This window comes from Amborella trichopoda, chromosome 7 (genome assembly GCF_054954075.1).
Source record: "Amborella trichopoda isolate Santa Cruz 75 chromosome 7, AtrichopodaSantaCruz75HAP2 v2.0, whole genome shotgun sequence".
Taxonomy (NCBI): Eukaryota; Viridiplantae; Streptophyta; class Magnoliopsida; order Amborellales; family Amborellaceae; genus Amborella; species Amborella trichopoda.
In genome coordinates this window covers 44,036,258-44,052,226 of record NC_142342.1, presented here as the reverse complement: position 1 = coordinate 44,052,226, position 15,969 = coordinate 44,036,258, and the positions used below count along the sequence as shown (strand labels likewise).

General features: G+C 36.9%; 1 protein-coding gene across 3 annotated transcripts; it reads left to right on the top strand.

Annotated features, from left to right (window-relative positions):
* Positions 1-1,367: 1,367 nt before the first annotated feature.
* SFR6 (sensitive to freezing 6) lies at positions 1,368-15,919 on the top strand. 3 transcript variants are annotated; one of them, XM_006827739.4, is made up of 16 exons: positions 1,368-1,923; positions 3,498-3,566; positions 3,693-3,781; positions 4,206-4,318; positions 4,417-4,518; positions 5,039-5,126; positions 5,319-5,909; positions 6,289-6,910; positions 7,014-7,093; positions 7,196-7,278; positions 8,073-8,309; positions 10,181-10,340; positions 11,553-12,088; positions 13,581-13,760; positions 14,836-15,210; positions 15,637-15,919. In XM_006827739.4, exons 1-16 carry the CDS (start codon positions 1,646-1,648, stop codon positions 15,775-15,777), a joined length of 3,744 nt encoding a protein of 1,247 aa, XP_006827802.1. In that variant the 5' UTR covers positions 1,368-1,645; the 3' UTR covers positions 15,778-15,919. The 3 variants fall into 3 exon arrangements, with proteins under 3 accessions (XP_006827802.1, XP_088727734.1, XP_020526132.1); XM_088871608.1 differs by having other exon boundaries at positions 1,413-1,923; positions 10,181-10,334; XM_020670473.2 differs by having other exon boundaries at positions 1,450-1,923; positions 5,065-5,126.
* The last annotated feature ends 50 nt before the right edge of the window (positions 15,920-15,969 follow it).

Below are 15,969 nucleotides of genomic sequence, written 5' to 3'. Positions count from 1 at the left end.
TTTTTAATAGAATGATCAAGCCACCTCAAAAATTCTATAAGGTGGTTAAATCAATTGACTTGCCTATAAAGTTATTATTTTTAAAAATTTGTTTAGTTAGTTTAAAAATGCTTGAACTGCCTTTGCTCCAAGTTTGAAAACTAACCATTGAGAACATTATGGTATTTTGGCCAGTAAAGATACTTTACTTAAGCTAAATGATCTAAGTACCCAGTTTCCAAAACTCAGAACAAGATCATTTGTTTTTAAATTATTGTTGTAGATTTGGAACTTAATACAAGAGGTACTATTTTTGTCTTTTAGCTATGGTGGTTTCTAAAATAAGGTTATTTAATGAAAACATATTTTGAGTTTGGAACTCAAAATAAGAAGCCTAATTTAATTAGGAATAAGTTTTTATAAGTTTGAGGCTTTAAACAATCAAATTAAGACGTACCCCAAAAATTTCTTATAAGAAATTGTTTAGATGTCAAAAAACCCTCAAATCCGATCATCTCGACCTCGAGATAAGTGGACGTAAAAAAATAATAGACCTCAAGTCTTGGAAATAGGGCATTTTATAATACATTATCTAGACTGTCAATTTCAAGATTTTTAAGTGTTCATAAATATGTTTGATCTATATTATTTTGGAAACTTTAAATTTTATAACTAAAGATGACAATAAATTTTCATGGCATCAGAAAAGTCCTAAAACGACATATTTCAACATTATTTAAAAATGCGTTTTACATTGATTAGTTAGAACCTTTGCCCTATATAAGCCATATCCTAAGGCTCAAGTGACCTTAGTTGGTCAAATTGTCAAATGACCTCACTTGGGGTCATAAGTCCAAAACAAAATGATGAAGTCTCCATAAGGCTTGAAAATAAAATAGAGCAACGGAAATCTCCATAATAATTTTAAAATCAATTTTCAAAACCGACAATAAAATTTAAAACTAAAAAAATGATACAAATTTTATGGAATTATGAACACTTATTTTTAAGGTAAAGTGCACCTCCTATATGATTTGTTACTGTATATACTTTTTTTAGTTGGAATCCTTTTTTTTCCACAATCATGATGTTCAAGCCGAGATGATCCATGTAAAGTTTTTCCGTTACTTGAATTGCATTTTTCAATGAGTTATGAGACAAGGATTTACTTATTTTGACCCTGTCAAACCATTTTTCAAAATAAAATCACCAAAATTAAGGATTTACTTATTTTGACCCCATCAAACTATTTTTCAAAATAAAATCACCAAAATTATTGAAGAGGTTACCTAAATGAATGGACTTTAAAAAAGAGCAGTAATTGTCTGAAAACTACATTGTAAGTTTGAGATGGTTTAACCATTGCAATAATATTTCCGTCGTCTAATAAACATTTTCGGTTGTTTATTATTCCTATTTCCTCCAATTGAGACACTGGTAAAAGCAAATGTAACTCCATTGTATCAAACTCAGACGCACAGTAGTGAGAGAAAATTGCAATTGAGAAAAGGCAGAGATAGAGAGAGATAAAAAGGAGGAGACAAAATTTCAAACCCTAGAATCTCTCCTCCTTTTAGTAGTGAGTAGCAGTCCCCATCAATGGCGACTTTTCTATCAACCCACTGTCTATAGTTTTTCTTCTTTCCCTTTTCTTTTCTATATTCAAATGAACAATCCCTCTCTCAGAGAGGAGGAGAAGGAAGTGGTGCCATCCGATAATGGTGCTGGCTCTTCCAGACCTTCTTCCGAGAAGCCAAAAGCTCTTCCTCCTCCTTCTCCTAATTCAGAAGGGGAGGGAGCAATAGAGGTTGAGAAGAAGAAGCACGAGGGGCCTTCGACCGAGGAGGCATCCATGGCTGGTACGGTGTTCAGCATCCATCTTCATCAGACGCCTTCGAACCTTCGACACAAGATGAGCGTCCCTGAACTATGTCGGAACTTTAGGTCAGTAGAATTTGGTGCTAAGTTTTCTTTCTTCATTAGTGGTTTCATTCCTTGATGAGCCCTAGATTAGAATTTGGCTCCATAGTTGATGGCAATTGGATTGCTGTTGATGCTGTATCTGCACTTCGAATTCAGACTTTTTTTTGAGCGCCATACTGTTTTATTTTTTGTTTTGTTTATATTGATGGAGCTGGAAATTAATGATTGCACTTCAATTTGTGGGATGCCATTTCTTAGTCAGTCTGCAATTTGATCCCCCTTTTTAATACAAGGTTAACATTCTTAAAAAATACAATAAAATACAATAATGATTCCACTTGTTGATGAAGGGAGATTAGAAATTTGTATAGCTGATGAAAATTGGATTGCCATTGATGCTGTATCTTCACTTTAAATCATGGCTTTTCCACTTTGAGTGGCATACTTTTTTTTCCATTATTTACTGGTGGATTCTGATTTAGCTATTATCAAAAGAAGTGAAAGTTAACAACCTCGTTACTTGATGAACCTTAAGTAGAGTTTTTTTCAATAGTTGATCGCAATTGGATGGCCATTAATTCTGTACCTGCACTATGAATCGTATTTTCTTTTTTCTTTTGAAAAAAAAGTTTTCTTGACTGCCACAATTGTTTTTTTGGTTAGATTATGATTTGTGTGTTACTGGAGGAAGTGAAAGTTAATGATTTCATTGCCTGATGAACCATGTATTAGAAATTTTCTCCATAGCTTATGAAAATTGGATTGCCATTTATGCTCTATCTGCACTTTGAATCACACAGACACACATGCACATATATTATGCTATACTGTTCTTTTATGGCTGGATTGTGATTTGCTTTTTACTAGAGGAAGTGAAAATTAATGATTTCATTACTTGATGAGCCTGGGATCAGAAATTTTCTTCACAGCTGATCACAATTGGATTTCCATTGATGCTGTATTGCACGTTGAATCATACTTTTTTTTTTCTCTGAATGCCATTCTGTTGTTATATTTTGATCGGATTGTGATTTGTTTTTTAGGGGATGCAGTGAACTAATGGGGAACATAGTAAAAATTGGGGAGCGAGATGAAAATTTTGCTAACTACTTTCTATATTGTGGGGGATTAAAACATCTAAGAATGGAAATCACGAGCCAACAACATAAACATTCATAACATCATTATATACTTAGAAAATATGAAACACTTTTCTTAATTTTCGCAAGGCTTATCAAAACAATCTTGACAACTTGGATTTAATGCTTAAACAATACTTGGAGTAGAAATGAAATAAAACCTTTATGTGAGTTTTGGAGTTTAATTAATTTTTCCTCAAACTATGAGTTTGGGAATTTGATTTTTAGGTTTGCACTTCGTTGCTTTCTTTCCTAAGCATTTCAAGGATTTTCAGTTGACAGTCAATGTATTAAGGACATGTTAATTATTAATGTTGCGGAAGCCCATTTGCTCTAGCTGAAGATAGAATCATGATTTTTTTTTCTATTCTTTTACATGCTGTAATTTTATATATATAAGTCTAGTCTAGATTGTTAATTACCCTAGTCAAATCATGCTTTCTGTTTATTGGCCAGTGCTGTTGCTTGGTGCGGGAAATTGAATGTCATTGCCTGTGCATCCGAGACTTGTGCAAGGATTCCAAGGTTAGCAACTTGCCTGCACAATTTTTTCTTTTTGACAGACTCACATGCTATATCTCCTCTATATGGCATTGGATGGAGAACTCACACTATTATGTCTGGTTCACCCGACTTTTATGTTTTTTGCAGTTCTAATGTAAAACCACCATTTTGGATACCTATACATATAGTAAACCCAGAGCGACCAACTGAGCATGCAGTATTTGATGTTCCTGCTGGTAAATCTGTCTCTCTTCTTTAATTTTTTGACAAGCAGCTGATTGCAAAAGAAACGGAAATTGTTTAATTAAATGTGAATTGGTAAATGTCAATAGGGCAAATGATGTGACATATGCATGCATTGTAATCTTTCAGACCCTAGGTTAGATGGTTTGGAATTTCAAATAGCTATGTAAACAAGTACCTCAAACTAAATAGGATCCTTATGCCAAATGGAATTGCATATTTTCACTTGTATATTTTGGTATGCTTCACTGGTGAAAAATTTTGTTCTTCAGTTCTTATTTAGTTTTAATATGCTTACATTTACTCCTTTGAATATTTAGTATGTTTACATTTACTCCTTTATAAATTTTTTGTATGACAATAAGAATAAATTGGTTATCTGCTTTCTTGAGAATTTACATGGTTTACATTGAGCAGATTCTCCTCGGGATTCAGTTCAGTTTCTTGAATGGTCTCCTATATCCTGCCCTCGTGCTTTACTGGTCGCTAACTTCCAAGGGAGAATAACTATTTGGACACAACCTTCTCAAGTGAGTCATACTTGTTGCACTGTTTGTTGAGGTGTGTTTCACTTGTGTGCAAACGTCCATTTTAATGGTGATTTTGTTTCATACTTCATTAATTACAGGGTGCTGTCAATCTTGTACGGGCTGTCAACTGTTGGCATTGTGAGCATGAGTGGAGGCAAGATCTTGCAGTTGTTACAAAATGGCTTTCGGGGATGTCCCTGGTATGACTTGTTGCATTTTCTGGTGTCTTGATTTTTTTTGTGGCTAATATATCTGTCTGGCTTTGCCCTGGGGATTGGTAAAAATCCAATAAGTGTGCTGCATACCTGTTGATTTTGCATCCATTAAGTATACTAAGATTGATTGTGTATTTGATTGTTGGAAAATTATAAATCTATAATGGCTTCCATATTGCATTACCAAATAAGAATGACATGAGATACGTGTATTTTGGTAGCGAAACGTGCAACTCCTTTGGCAGTCACATTCAAGAACTTTCTCTTGTATTTTTTTATTATCTTATTCACACTATTCTCTGGCCCTAATCACATTGTTTTAGTTTTAGTTCATTGAAGATGGCTATGAGTTTAAAGTGCAAATGTATCTGCAGCAGCATGTGCATGAACTATAAGATTTGGTTCTTGTTTTGTTGCTATCTTGTGTGTTTCCAATTACCTATTTCACATATACTTTAGCTTGTTATTTGCTTTAAGAAACTTCTCGGGTTTCTCTGAAATCCAGTACCGTTGGCCTCCTTCAAATTCCAGTAATTCGAGCTCAAAAATGACTTTCGAGGAAAGGTTTCTTTCATATCAGCAACAAGCATCCGGTTTGTCATTTCTCTTGTTTAATCTCTTTCTTATTTTTGCTTTGTATTTTTAAATGCAAAGCAATTGCAGCCACTCATCCCAGTATTTTTCCTGCATCAGCACATGGGAAATGCACGAGTTTGTTATACTGGGTAAAAATTTCACTCAATGATTTCTCAGGATCTGATGCAATTTCATATGTTCCATTTCAGCTAGGTGGCCCAATTTCCTTTGTGTCTGCTCAGTGTTCTCATCAGGCTCAGTGCAGCTTCACTGGTCGCAGTGCCCTCCTTTACAGGTTGACACATCTCCTAAATGGTTTTCAACGAGTAAAGCTGTGTTAGGAGCTGGGCCAAGCGGTATAATGGCAGCTGATGCCATCATAACAGAAGCTGGTACCATGCATGTGGCAGGAGTTCCCATCGTAAACCCATCAACAGTGGTGGTTTGGGAGGTTACTCCTGGTCCAGGAAACAGTTTGCAGGCAACTACAAAAGCAAATTCAGGCAATGGAATTCCCCCTTTTGTAAACCCTCCATCATGGACTGGTTTTGCTCCTTTGGCTGCATATTTGTTTAGTTGGCAAGAGTATCTCGTAGCTGAGGGAAAGCAATCACAGAAGCAGACTGATCAAGATATGAATCAAACTGTTTCACTTCATTGTTCCCCTGTTTCAAATTTTTCTGCGTATGTAAGTCCTGAGGCTGCGTCTCAGGCTACAACCACATGGGGTTCAGGCGTTACTGCAGTGGCATTTGATCCAGCACGAGGAGGATCGGTCATAGCTGTTGTGATAATTGAAGGTTAGTATCTGCCGTCGTTTCATGTGCTTTTTTTTTTTTCTTTTCTTCAAAGGATTTCTGGAACTGAATGCTTTGTTCTCAAAAAGTTGGAAATGCCATGCGCAAAACCTGCATATGACACTGTTTAAGAGAGATGTATGTTACTGATTTGCTCTTAATAGTTGAAACTTTAGATTTTGAGGTCAATTTGTATGAAACACATTCATTTTATTATCTGAATATTTAGCTTACGTGCTTAACCTGTGAATCGGTGGGCATGCATATGCATAGGAATGACCACACTCTGCCTATTTTGAATGGTTAAGTTGGAATGATTGGGCTTGTGCTTTCGATTACACTGAATTGGGGGATTCTGTTTATTGAATGCAATACATCCCAGGGCAGTACATGTCTCCTTACGACCCTGATGAGGGACCGTCAATCACCGGATGGAGAGTACAGATTTGGGAATCTTCTCTGCAACCTGTTGTTCTTCATCCACTTTTCGAGAATTCTGCTTCTAATTTTGGCGGTCAGCCTCCCATGCAAACAGTCTGGCAAACAAAAGTCAATAAAAGTATTCCACCAAGGAGTGATATCAAAGGCCCCCAAACACCCCCAATGACTGGAAATTTGCCTGATGAGCGAAATTCAACTGAAACTGGTGCTTTGAAGGCAAACATACTCAGTTTTGATCCTTATGATCTGCCTAGTGATGTTCGAATACTAGCCCAAATTGTATTTTCTGGTCATGGTGGAGAGGTAGCTGTTGCCTTTCTACTTGGCGAAGTGCGCTTATTTTCAGGTGCAAACTTTTCACCTGTTGATTACTATAATGTCAATGTTGGTTCCACAATTGCGGCACCCGCCTTCTCTTCATCGAGCTGTTGCTTGGCATCTGTTTGGCATGACACGAGTAGAGACTGCACAGTTTTGAAGATTATCCGTGTTCTTCCTCCTGCTGTTCTTAGCATCCAAGCGAAAGCCAATTCTGCAACTTGGGAACGTGCTATTGCAGACAGGTATTCAACAGAATGTTGTAATGAATACAAGGATTCACTTTTCCCCTACACTTTCCATTTCTTTTGTTTTCCATATTGCTTTTGACTTGGTTTAGATGGGCAGGCTTTGGTGGAGCCTTATGGCTGGAGTTGATTGGTGGGATGCAGTTGGCTGTACACAGAGTGCGGCAGAGGATGGGATTGGTAAGCGAATGCTGCCTTTGAATTGGAATTAGGTATGAGTAAGACAATGGTAATATACTTCACGAAGAATACTATACTAATATACTTATTCTTTTTTTGCAGTGTACCTAAATAGCGTGATTGCAGTGTTGGATTCCGACTTTCATTCCCTACCATCTATTCAGCATAGGCAGCAATATGGCACTGTATGTATCACTCTGTTTGATATTTGCCCGTTTATCTGATCAAGAAAACTGACTAAAAAACGTTTGGAAATGGGTACTAAGAATAAAGGGGATTGAAACAAAGGTTAGGCAATAATGTGGGAATTAGAGCCGCCAATAAGGGTGTGTCTTGGGGGGGTATATTTGTTGAAACTCTTGGAGAGATTCCTTTGTAGAAAATGCCGTTTGGATGAAATCTTGCCATATTCTTTACTTCCATTTTTCTGTACAAGATTCAAGTTTGGTCGAGTAATGTTTTTGTTATATGTAAAAAGAAAAACTCAGGCAACAGCTTAATGATTGATCATTATCAAAAAGTTATTTCACTGGTTTCCTATTCTAAACACTTTACAAAGAAATTTGGACTCCATAAACTGATTCTGCATTCTTGTTTCTCATAAGTTATCCTCTTAAGAGATTTATCGCAGAAGAGTATGTATATCCTTGGGGAACACATTAGTCTAATTTGATGCAGTACATTGGAAGGACTTTTATTTTTGTGTTTTTTTTAGGCAAATAACTTCTATTTTTTGTGTGTATGTTCAGCTATTGAATTTTTTCTGCTGCAAATTCGGTTTATTCGCCGTGAATTCACACCTATCTTGTTGTTTCACGCACGGTCTGATAGGATAAAATGCAGGCTCCTTCAATGACTTTTACTTTTGTTTTTTGGAGGCAAATAACTTTTTTTTTTGTATATCCAGCTATTGAATTTTTTCTGCAGTGAATTCTGTATATTCGCTGTGAATTCACATCTATCTTGTAGTTTCATGCAGGGCCTAGATAGGATAAAATGCAGGCTCCTGGAAGGTACAGTTGCTCAAGATGTCAGAGCACTTGTTCTGGATATGCAAGCGAGATTGTTGCTTGACATGCTAGGGAAGGGGATTGAATCGTCTCTAATTAACCCTTCAGCACTATTATCCGAGCCATGGCTGGCCTCTGGTGAAACATTATCCGGTCTTGGTGCTGATGCAATGGCTGTGGAACCACAACTGGTTCCATGCATCCAGGTTGGATTTGATATTTCTAACCTTTCTGCTGTTCTTTGTTGAGAAATCCTTATCAGTTTAATTCTATTGATAACCTGCAACTTCTAACCAGATACTTCAAAATGTTTGGTGTGTCTGTGTCTCTGTGTCGGATACTCCAAAAGGATGCATGTAGTTCCTTTTTTATTGTTGAAAAATGTATGTAAGTTCACAAATTAGGGTAAGTTTGGGTGGACCAAGTAGATGTATTTACTGTTCTAAATCAAGAACTACGGAAAAACACTTTCTTTTTTTTTGAGTAGTGGTGTTTTTGGCCGTTTTGAGGCATTTTTTGAGTAAATAAAAAAGTGAAGCAGAACAAATGTTTCACCAAATGTTCCATGACGAGTATATTAAAGAAATAGTTTATGCCTGTTTGCTTGTCCCGTTAAACTAGCTTTTAATGTTTATCCATGTTCATGGCCGTATCCATGCCAGTGTTCTCAAAACTGGCTGATCTAACCGCTAACCAGCCGGTTAGATCGGAACCGGCCAGCGGCAGGTTCCGGTTTTGGGCGGTTTTGGTGATCAACCGATATTTTAAACTTTAAATAAAATACTACTTCAAATTTATATCAAATACATTAGAATGGTTTATTGGTGAGCTTTGATGATTAAGTTTTATATGAATCATGGTTCAAATCCTGCTGCCAGCGTGTTTTCTTTTAAGAATTTGTTTCGTTGGTTCAAAAAAATTACTTGCCCATTGGAATCCCAGAATCAAACTAGAATCCTCTCTTAAAGAAGTCCTTTATTATCAGACCAGCTAACCAATATGCCATTTACTACTTAATGATAAAAAAAAAAGTGCCTATATTTTATATAACTTAAGTTTTTTGCATTTTCTTTTAACAAAAGAGTTGGTCAAGTTGATTTTTTTAACACTATTTTAATATTCTTACATTATGATAAAGATTAAATTTTTTTTTGGTCATTGATACTCACTTTTATATTTTCCCATCTTTTTCAAAAAATTTTAAAAATACCCCTAAGTACAAATCGATTCGTTAAAATCCATGTTTTTTATTAATTTTTAACTTCATTTGAGTGTGTTTTGTTTTAATCACATTTTTTATATGCTTTTCATATTTCAGTAGATTTTTTTTGTATCTTTTTTTTTGTTTTCAACACTTTTTTTATCATTCGGAACTTGCTCGGTTAGAGCGGTTGAATCAGGTTTGCCGGTTAGGCCGGTTAAATCGCTTCCGGGCCCATGTCCGGTTAACCATTCCGGTTTGATTTTGCGAACACTGATTCATGCATCATAAGCCACAACCTTGCTCTTATAGTATTTGATGGAAGGAAAAAGTTTATATAAGGATGCAACCTTATACTGTTGAAGGTGCACCTCCAAAATTCTACAAGGTTGCAACCCTCTAACTAATCATCTCAACCTTGTGATGAATGAACGTGAAGAAAAAAAAGAATTCCAAGTCCAAAAAATAGTGCATCTTGTAACATGTTATCTGACCGTCTATTTTCAAAGTTTTCAAGTGTTTATTGAACTGTACCATTCTTGAAATTTTAAATTTTATAACTGAAGATAAAAAGGGATTTTGAAGCCATCATAAGGTTTTCTACGCCGAAATGATATCCCTAACTAAATTTTATAGGTGCTCCTTACTTCTACAGTATAAGGAGGCAACCTTATACAAACCTCACTTTGATGAAACTGTTTCATGGAATATTGATATTTGGATTTTATATGATATCTTGCACAGATATGCTGATGCTATTTTTTATCTGGTTTGACACTTTCTAAGTTTTTTATTAGTTTGTGCAGCTATGGTTCTTTTGTCAGAGAGATGTCTGTATGCAATATGCATGTCTTGATTTCATATAATACATTGCAGGGATATGTTGATGCTGTTCTTGATCTGGCTTCACACTTTCTAACACGATTGCGACGCTATGCTAGCTTTTGTCGTACTTTAGCGAGCCATGCAAATGCAGGCAGTGCTCGAAGTATGGTAGCAAGTCCCTCTCACAGTTCAGCTCAGACAACTAGTCAAGGTCTGTTCACTGGCTAATTAAACAAAATATTATGCCAAGTATTGGGCTTTAGCCTTGTATCATTTGAATTCCATGATCTTCTCAAACATTGACCAAGTTAATTCTATTTCTTTTTTTTGACGAATCAAATCATTTGTGGATATTAAGATGTGGGAGGTTTATCACAGAAAATTCCAGAAAAATAAAATATCTTTGTTTTCTATGTTTGGCTTGATGTCAGAGCCCCAAGGTTTTTTTTTTTTTTTAAGGATCATCATTCTCAAATCTTCACAAATAACAAAACACCAGAACATCCAATTTCGCATATTTCTTTTAGCAGTAATATTTCAAAATGAATGTAATGGCCCCTACAAACAAGAAACAAATGGAATTACCCTTAATAAAGTCTGATTTCTGGTTTTTTATAAGAAAAGCACACATGGAAGACGTGGAAGTTTGGGTCTGAAATAGTGGGTCACTTTTGCGAGGCAGTATTTGGGTGCTTGACTGAAAAGTTTTCTGTCGGGATAATGTGCTCCAATCAGAAGTACTTCCTTACTAACATGAAAGTGGAGAAACTCTCCTGTAGTTTGGCTTCTTGCCATGCTGTTTCAACTTTAGGGTGCATCAATACTTCTAAATTATTCAAAGGCCTTTTCTTCCAGCTGTTGAAGTCATGAAACATCTTGACTGCCATCATTCCATAGATCCATTCAACTGTTCCTCTCTATTGCCTAAGAAATAAAGGTAGGTTTTGGCACTCTTAAGGGGGTATTTAGATGCCTCCTCGTCAGCTCTTCTTTATCTTTACTCACATACACATACAGCGGGAGGGAGGGAGTTCTGGGAGGGACTTGGTTCAGTACTTCTCTGGGGAGGGAGTTTTGGGAGGGACTTGGTTCGGTACTTGTTTGGGAAGGGGGTTTTTGAAGGTCCACCATGGCTTTAAGAATTGGTTCAGTATTTTCTCTGAGGACCATATATTATACTCCTATCAAGTATTATATAAGGTATTCATACTGCCATATATGTAGTTTAAAGGACAGTAGAGATGAACAGCTGCTTTATTGATGAACGGGACAATATTAAAAGATAGTGGCAGAGGCTCATTTCCTCTGTCTGTTGATAGTACGGATGGCGGATGGGTGCTTTGAGTACCCTATACAATATTTGGTAGGGGTATTGGGTATTTTTACTTTTCTCTGACCGTGTCATCTGTTTTATGTTTTTCAGGAAGTCAAAGTGGCTCATCAAATACCACTGGAAGCACCCAAATGCAAGCTTGGGTGCAAGGTGCTATCGCCAAGATTAGTAACACTAGTGATGGATCTTCCTCTCTGACGCCAAACCCCATGGGTGGTCATACTCCCTTCATGCCAATTAGTATCAATACAGGAACATTTCCAGGAACACCTGCCGTTAGGCTTATTGGGGATTGCCATTTTCTTCACAAATTGTGCCAACTTTTACTCTTCTGTTTGTTCTTTAGACGACGACAGTGGCCTCGAGCTACTGGGCCCACACTGAGAAACCCTGAAACAAATCCGCTTAAGCCTCAAACTGTTGCTGCTGGTGGTGGGAAGGGCTTGGAGGAGACGAACAATGTAGGGGCCAGGCCTTCGGCACCAGTTTCGCTCAAACCAGAAGAGGGTCAAGCCAGCCGTGTTGGGCAATTGATTCCTGGGGCAAAAGGGCTTGAAGAAGTTTCTGGAGGTCGGCCTCTACGGTTAGGATCGGGGAATGCTGGTCAAGGGTACACATCAGAGGAGGTGAAAAATTCTTTGCTTTTATGTTAGTAAAAATAAATTGTCTTTGCTTTCTAGTTGGAACTTGTATTGGTTATAGCTTATTTGGTATCTTTGTGACATTCCCTTTTTTACAACTTCGGCATCATTTTTATGATTATGGGGCTGCTTCACTTTATTGTCAGCGTCAAATTTCATGTTGTTAATCATGGGTAGTGTTGGGCACATGTCAAATATAAAGAAAAATAAAAACATAGGGTGTTGAGATCCATTGTTAAGGGATGGTTTGCTTGCCTTCCCAAATTCTATCTTATACATCTATTTGTCTTGTTACATGGCCTTTCCCTCCAACTTTACTTATCTCAAATCGTTTGCTGAATGTCTAGATTATTAGTTGGCCTTTTACCCAAAATGTAGGAGGTTGGCAATGGTAACTGCATAGTTGCATGCTAAAATGTTTTACCTACAGTATGCGGTTGCACATACCACTGCTATACACTTAATACATGTACTTTGATCATTGTTTTCTCACTTTAACAGCAGTTATGAGCATGAGGAAGCTAACTTGCACATTGTGCAATTTGTTATATGGGGGCAATTTCTTTTTTTCTGTTATTTACTTCTATTTACTAGGGCATAGAAAGCTGAGAGGTTTGTTACACTAGAAAGATCTCAATCTGGGGAAGACATCCAAAACACCCAGACCTGTACTAGTAACTCTCTCTCTAGCAGGGAATTGGCCTTTGTGTTCATTTGTCTTTGAGTATGCTCAATAGATATAATAGATATGCACAATATGTTTTGGTTCTCTTGTGTCCTTGAGCACTTGTGCTTGTGTCCACGGGATTGGGCCTTCTATGTGATCCAATGAATTGAAGATTCCGAGTCCTTTTTCACTGGTTTGAGGCCAAAGCAGTTGTGAAGTTCTTAATTCGCATTGAGAAGAGCTCTGGCTTCTGCCCCTTCATAATTTGTTAATACAAAGGCCTTCTGCACTATACCTTGTTCATCTCTACGAAGCCCGTCAAAACAGGTTGGCCAGGGTTCCTCAACAAATTACCTTCATAATTAAGCTTGACATTCAGAGGACATACTCAAACTCTCTTACCCTATGGTACATGATTTACAAGTTCTATGACTACTCAATTTTGTCGTCTCCTTGTCTAACAAAGTAAAGAAACACTTCTGTGCTCCTCTTGCCTATTTAAAGTTTTAAATCCTTAATATAATTTTAGTTCAAAAGATATGAGATTCAGGTTGATCGATTCCATGACATCACTTGCTGAGGCTCTATACATTTGAAGATTCTACTTGTGCCCTTATATAATCTCCAAGCAAATAGTGAGTTTGAGGAAAGGCACCCCTGTTTCGAAAAGTTTGGTAATTTTTGTGGGATTTTACATTTTTAAAGGATTTTTTTTTTCGTTAAGCGCCTTTCTTTATTGGGAGAAATCAGTGAAAGAGTGCCTCATATGGTAATTTTTTAACCATCTTGCTTGTGTAATAATCCATGCAGGTCAAGGTTCTTTTTCTTGTATTGGCTGATCTTTGTAAGCGTACGGCATCTCTTCCTCATCCATTGCCACAATCTCAAGTTGGGGGGGCCAGCAACATCATTATTCGCTTGCATTATATTGATGGAAACTATACTGTCCTGCCTGAGGTTGTAGAGGCCTCCCTCGGCCCTCATATGCAGGTAATGTTTATTTAATACAGGTCCTAGTATGAAATGCTTTCGGATACTCATTGTAAACCTCTTACATCTGCTGTTTTAGATTCAAACATCTCCATCTTATTGAAAATCCAGAAAAATCATGGGACTTCGGAAGAAGGATGATTTCCTTAAGTTCATGTCATTTCTCCCTCCTTTGTGGATTTTGACTTGTATTAAAAAAATAATTTTCAGCTCTTCTTAATTTCATTACTAAATTTTCCCTTTATTTTCCTTTCTCTTCTTGTAATATTTCTTTTGGAAATTCATCAAAACACACCTAAGAGATAATTTATTTAGCATTCTAACCCTTTTTTAATTTCATTTCAAAAGCCCCATCGAAGTACACATGATGAAGAGTTGGAATAGTTGAAAAAGATAAAAATGTTATAGGTTAGGTATTTTTTGATAAGGGTGTGGTTTACGTCAGGTTGCAACCTTAAACAATCAAATTAAGGCGCACGTCCAACGTTTATCATAAATGTAATTTTGGTGTTAAGATTTATTTGGATGGCACATGAATCTATTTTCATCTTAAATTATAAAATTTTAAACTTCAAAAATAATTTAAATTAATTAGATCTATAAAAACATGAAAATTTTAAAAAATGAATGGTCTAGATAATGTGTTACAAGATGCACTATTTTTGGGACTCGAAATCTTTTTTCTTTTCTTATTCATAGATCTCGATGTCAAGATGATCAATTAGAGGGTTTTCTAACATCAAAAAAATTTTTTATGATGGAATTTTGAGGTGCACCTTAATTCTATATTTTAAGGTTGTGACTTTATATAAACTTTTTCTTTTTGATAAATTTCCCTTTTTCTTTTACAGTTTCACCCAAGGATTTCTTGATAAATGTTGAAACTTTAAAATCTCCATGGCAACCACATTGCCATGAAATTCCTCAAAGATTTCCTCTTGGTTCATTAGATTCTCAAATTACTGTAAGCCTTTTGCAAAACTTAATACTAACCTAGAGTTGTATACTCTTAATAACTGAGATGACACAAAAAACACAACCATATGTGAAATGTTCATCTTTTTCCTTCCCTTAGAATTTACCCCGGCCAAGGGGTGCAGATGCTGCTGGCTTGTTGCTCCGTGAGCTGGAGCTCCACCCACCTGCCGAAGAATGGCACAAACGTAATATGTTTGGTGGACCATGGTCCGAGTTGGAAGAGGATCAAACACCAAGCCTGAGAAGCACCTCTTCAGTTGCCGAGCCTTGGGAGTTTGATTCTTCACAAGATTACGATAGCTATAATGGTGTTCAGGGCCTTTGGCCAAGAAAACGAAGGTTATCTGAGAGAGATGCTGCTTTTGGCCTGAAAACCTCAGTGGGTCTCGGAGGTTATCTTGGTTTGATGGGATCTCGAAGGGACGTAATCATGGCAGTGTGGAAAACAGGTCTTGAAGGCGTGTGGCATAAGGTTTGCCTTTCTTTCTCTTGCCTGTCTCATTCTTTAAATCCATAAGGTTTGCCTTCTCGATCTTGCATGTGTCATTCTTTAAATCCATAAGCCCTAGTTTGCAACACCAAGCACCCTTCAATTGATCTATACTCTCTCTCTCACACCTTTTCAATTGATCTATAGTCTCTCTCTCACACACCTTTGAATTGATCTATGCTCTCTGGTAGTTCAGTGGGGAAAGGTCCCCTACCCGTTATAGGAATAAAACTCGGGGCACCAACCACCTAGTCTCTCTGTCTCTCTCTCTCTCCCCTTACACTTCCACAGTAAGTGTGTTTTTCTCTAAGAAACCCATTTTTCTTGTTTCCATGGGGCTATTTTTTCGTTTGTGGTTTATTTTTTAATATCACTGGATTATAATATCAAGCATTCTCCATTTTTCAGTGCATAAGGTGCCTGCGTCAAACTTCGGCCTTAGCCCTTCCTGGCCCTACCAATCCCCAGAGTGACCGAGAAGCATGGTGGATCAGCCGATGGGCATATGGATGCCCAATGTGCGGTGGCCCATGGGTCCGGGTGGTGTAGTTTCCCCTTTTTTTTTTTTTTTCTTTTTTTTCTTTTTTTTTCTTGTTTTTTTTTGGTAAATTCAGTGGGCAATTTTGCCATTAATTGTAATATTTTTAGGCTGCTTCTGATAATTTAAGAGGTAACACTGTTTTTATGCGAATTTGAGTAACGAAAATAGAAGTCTTCTAGGCCGGCAATGGATTGAGACCT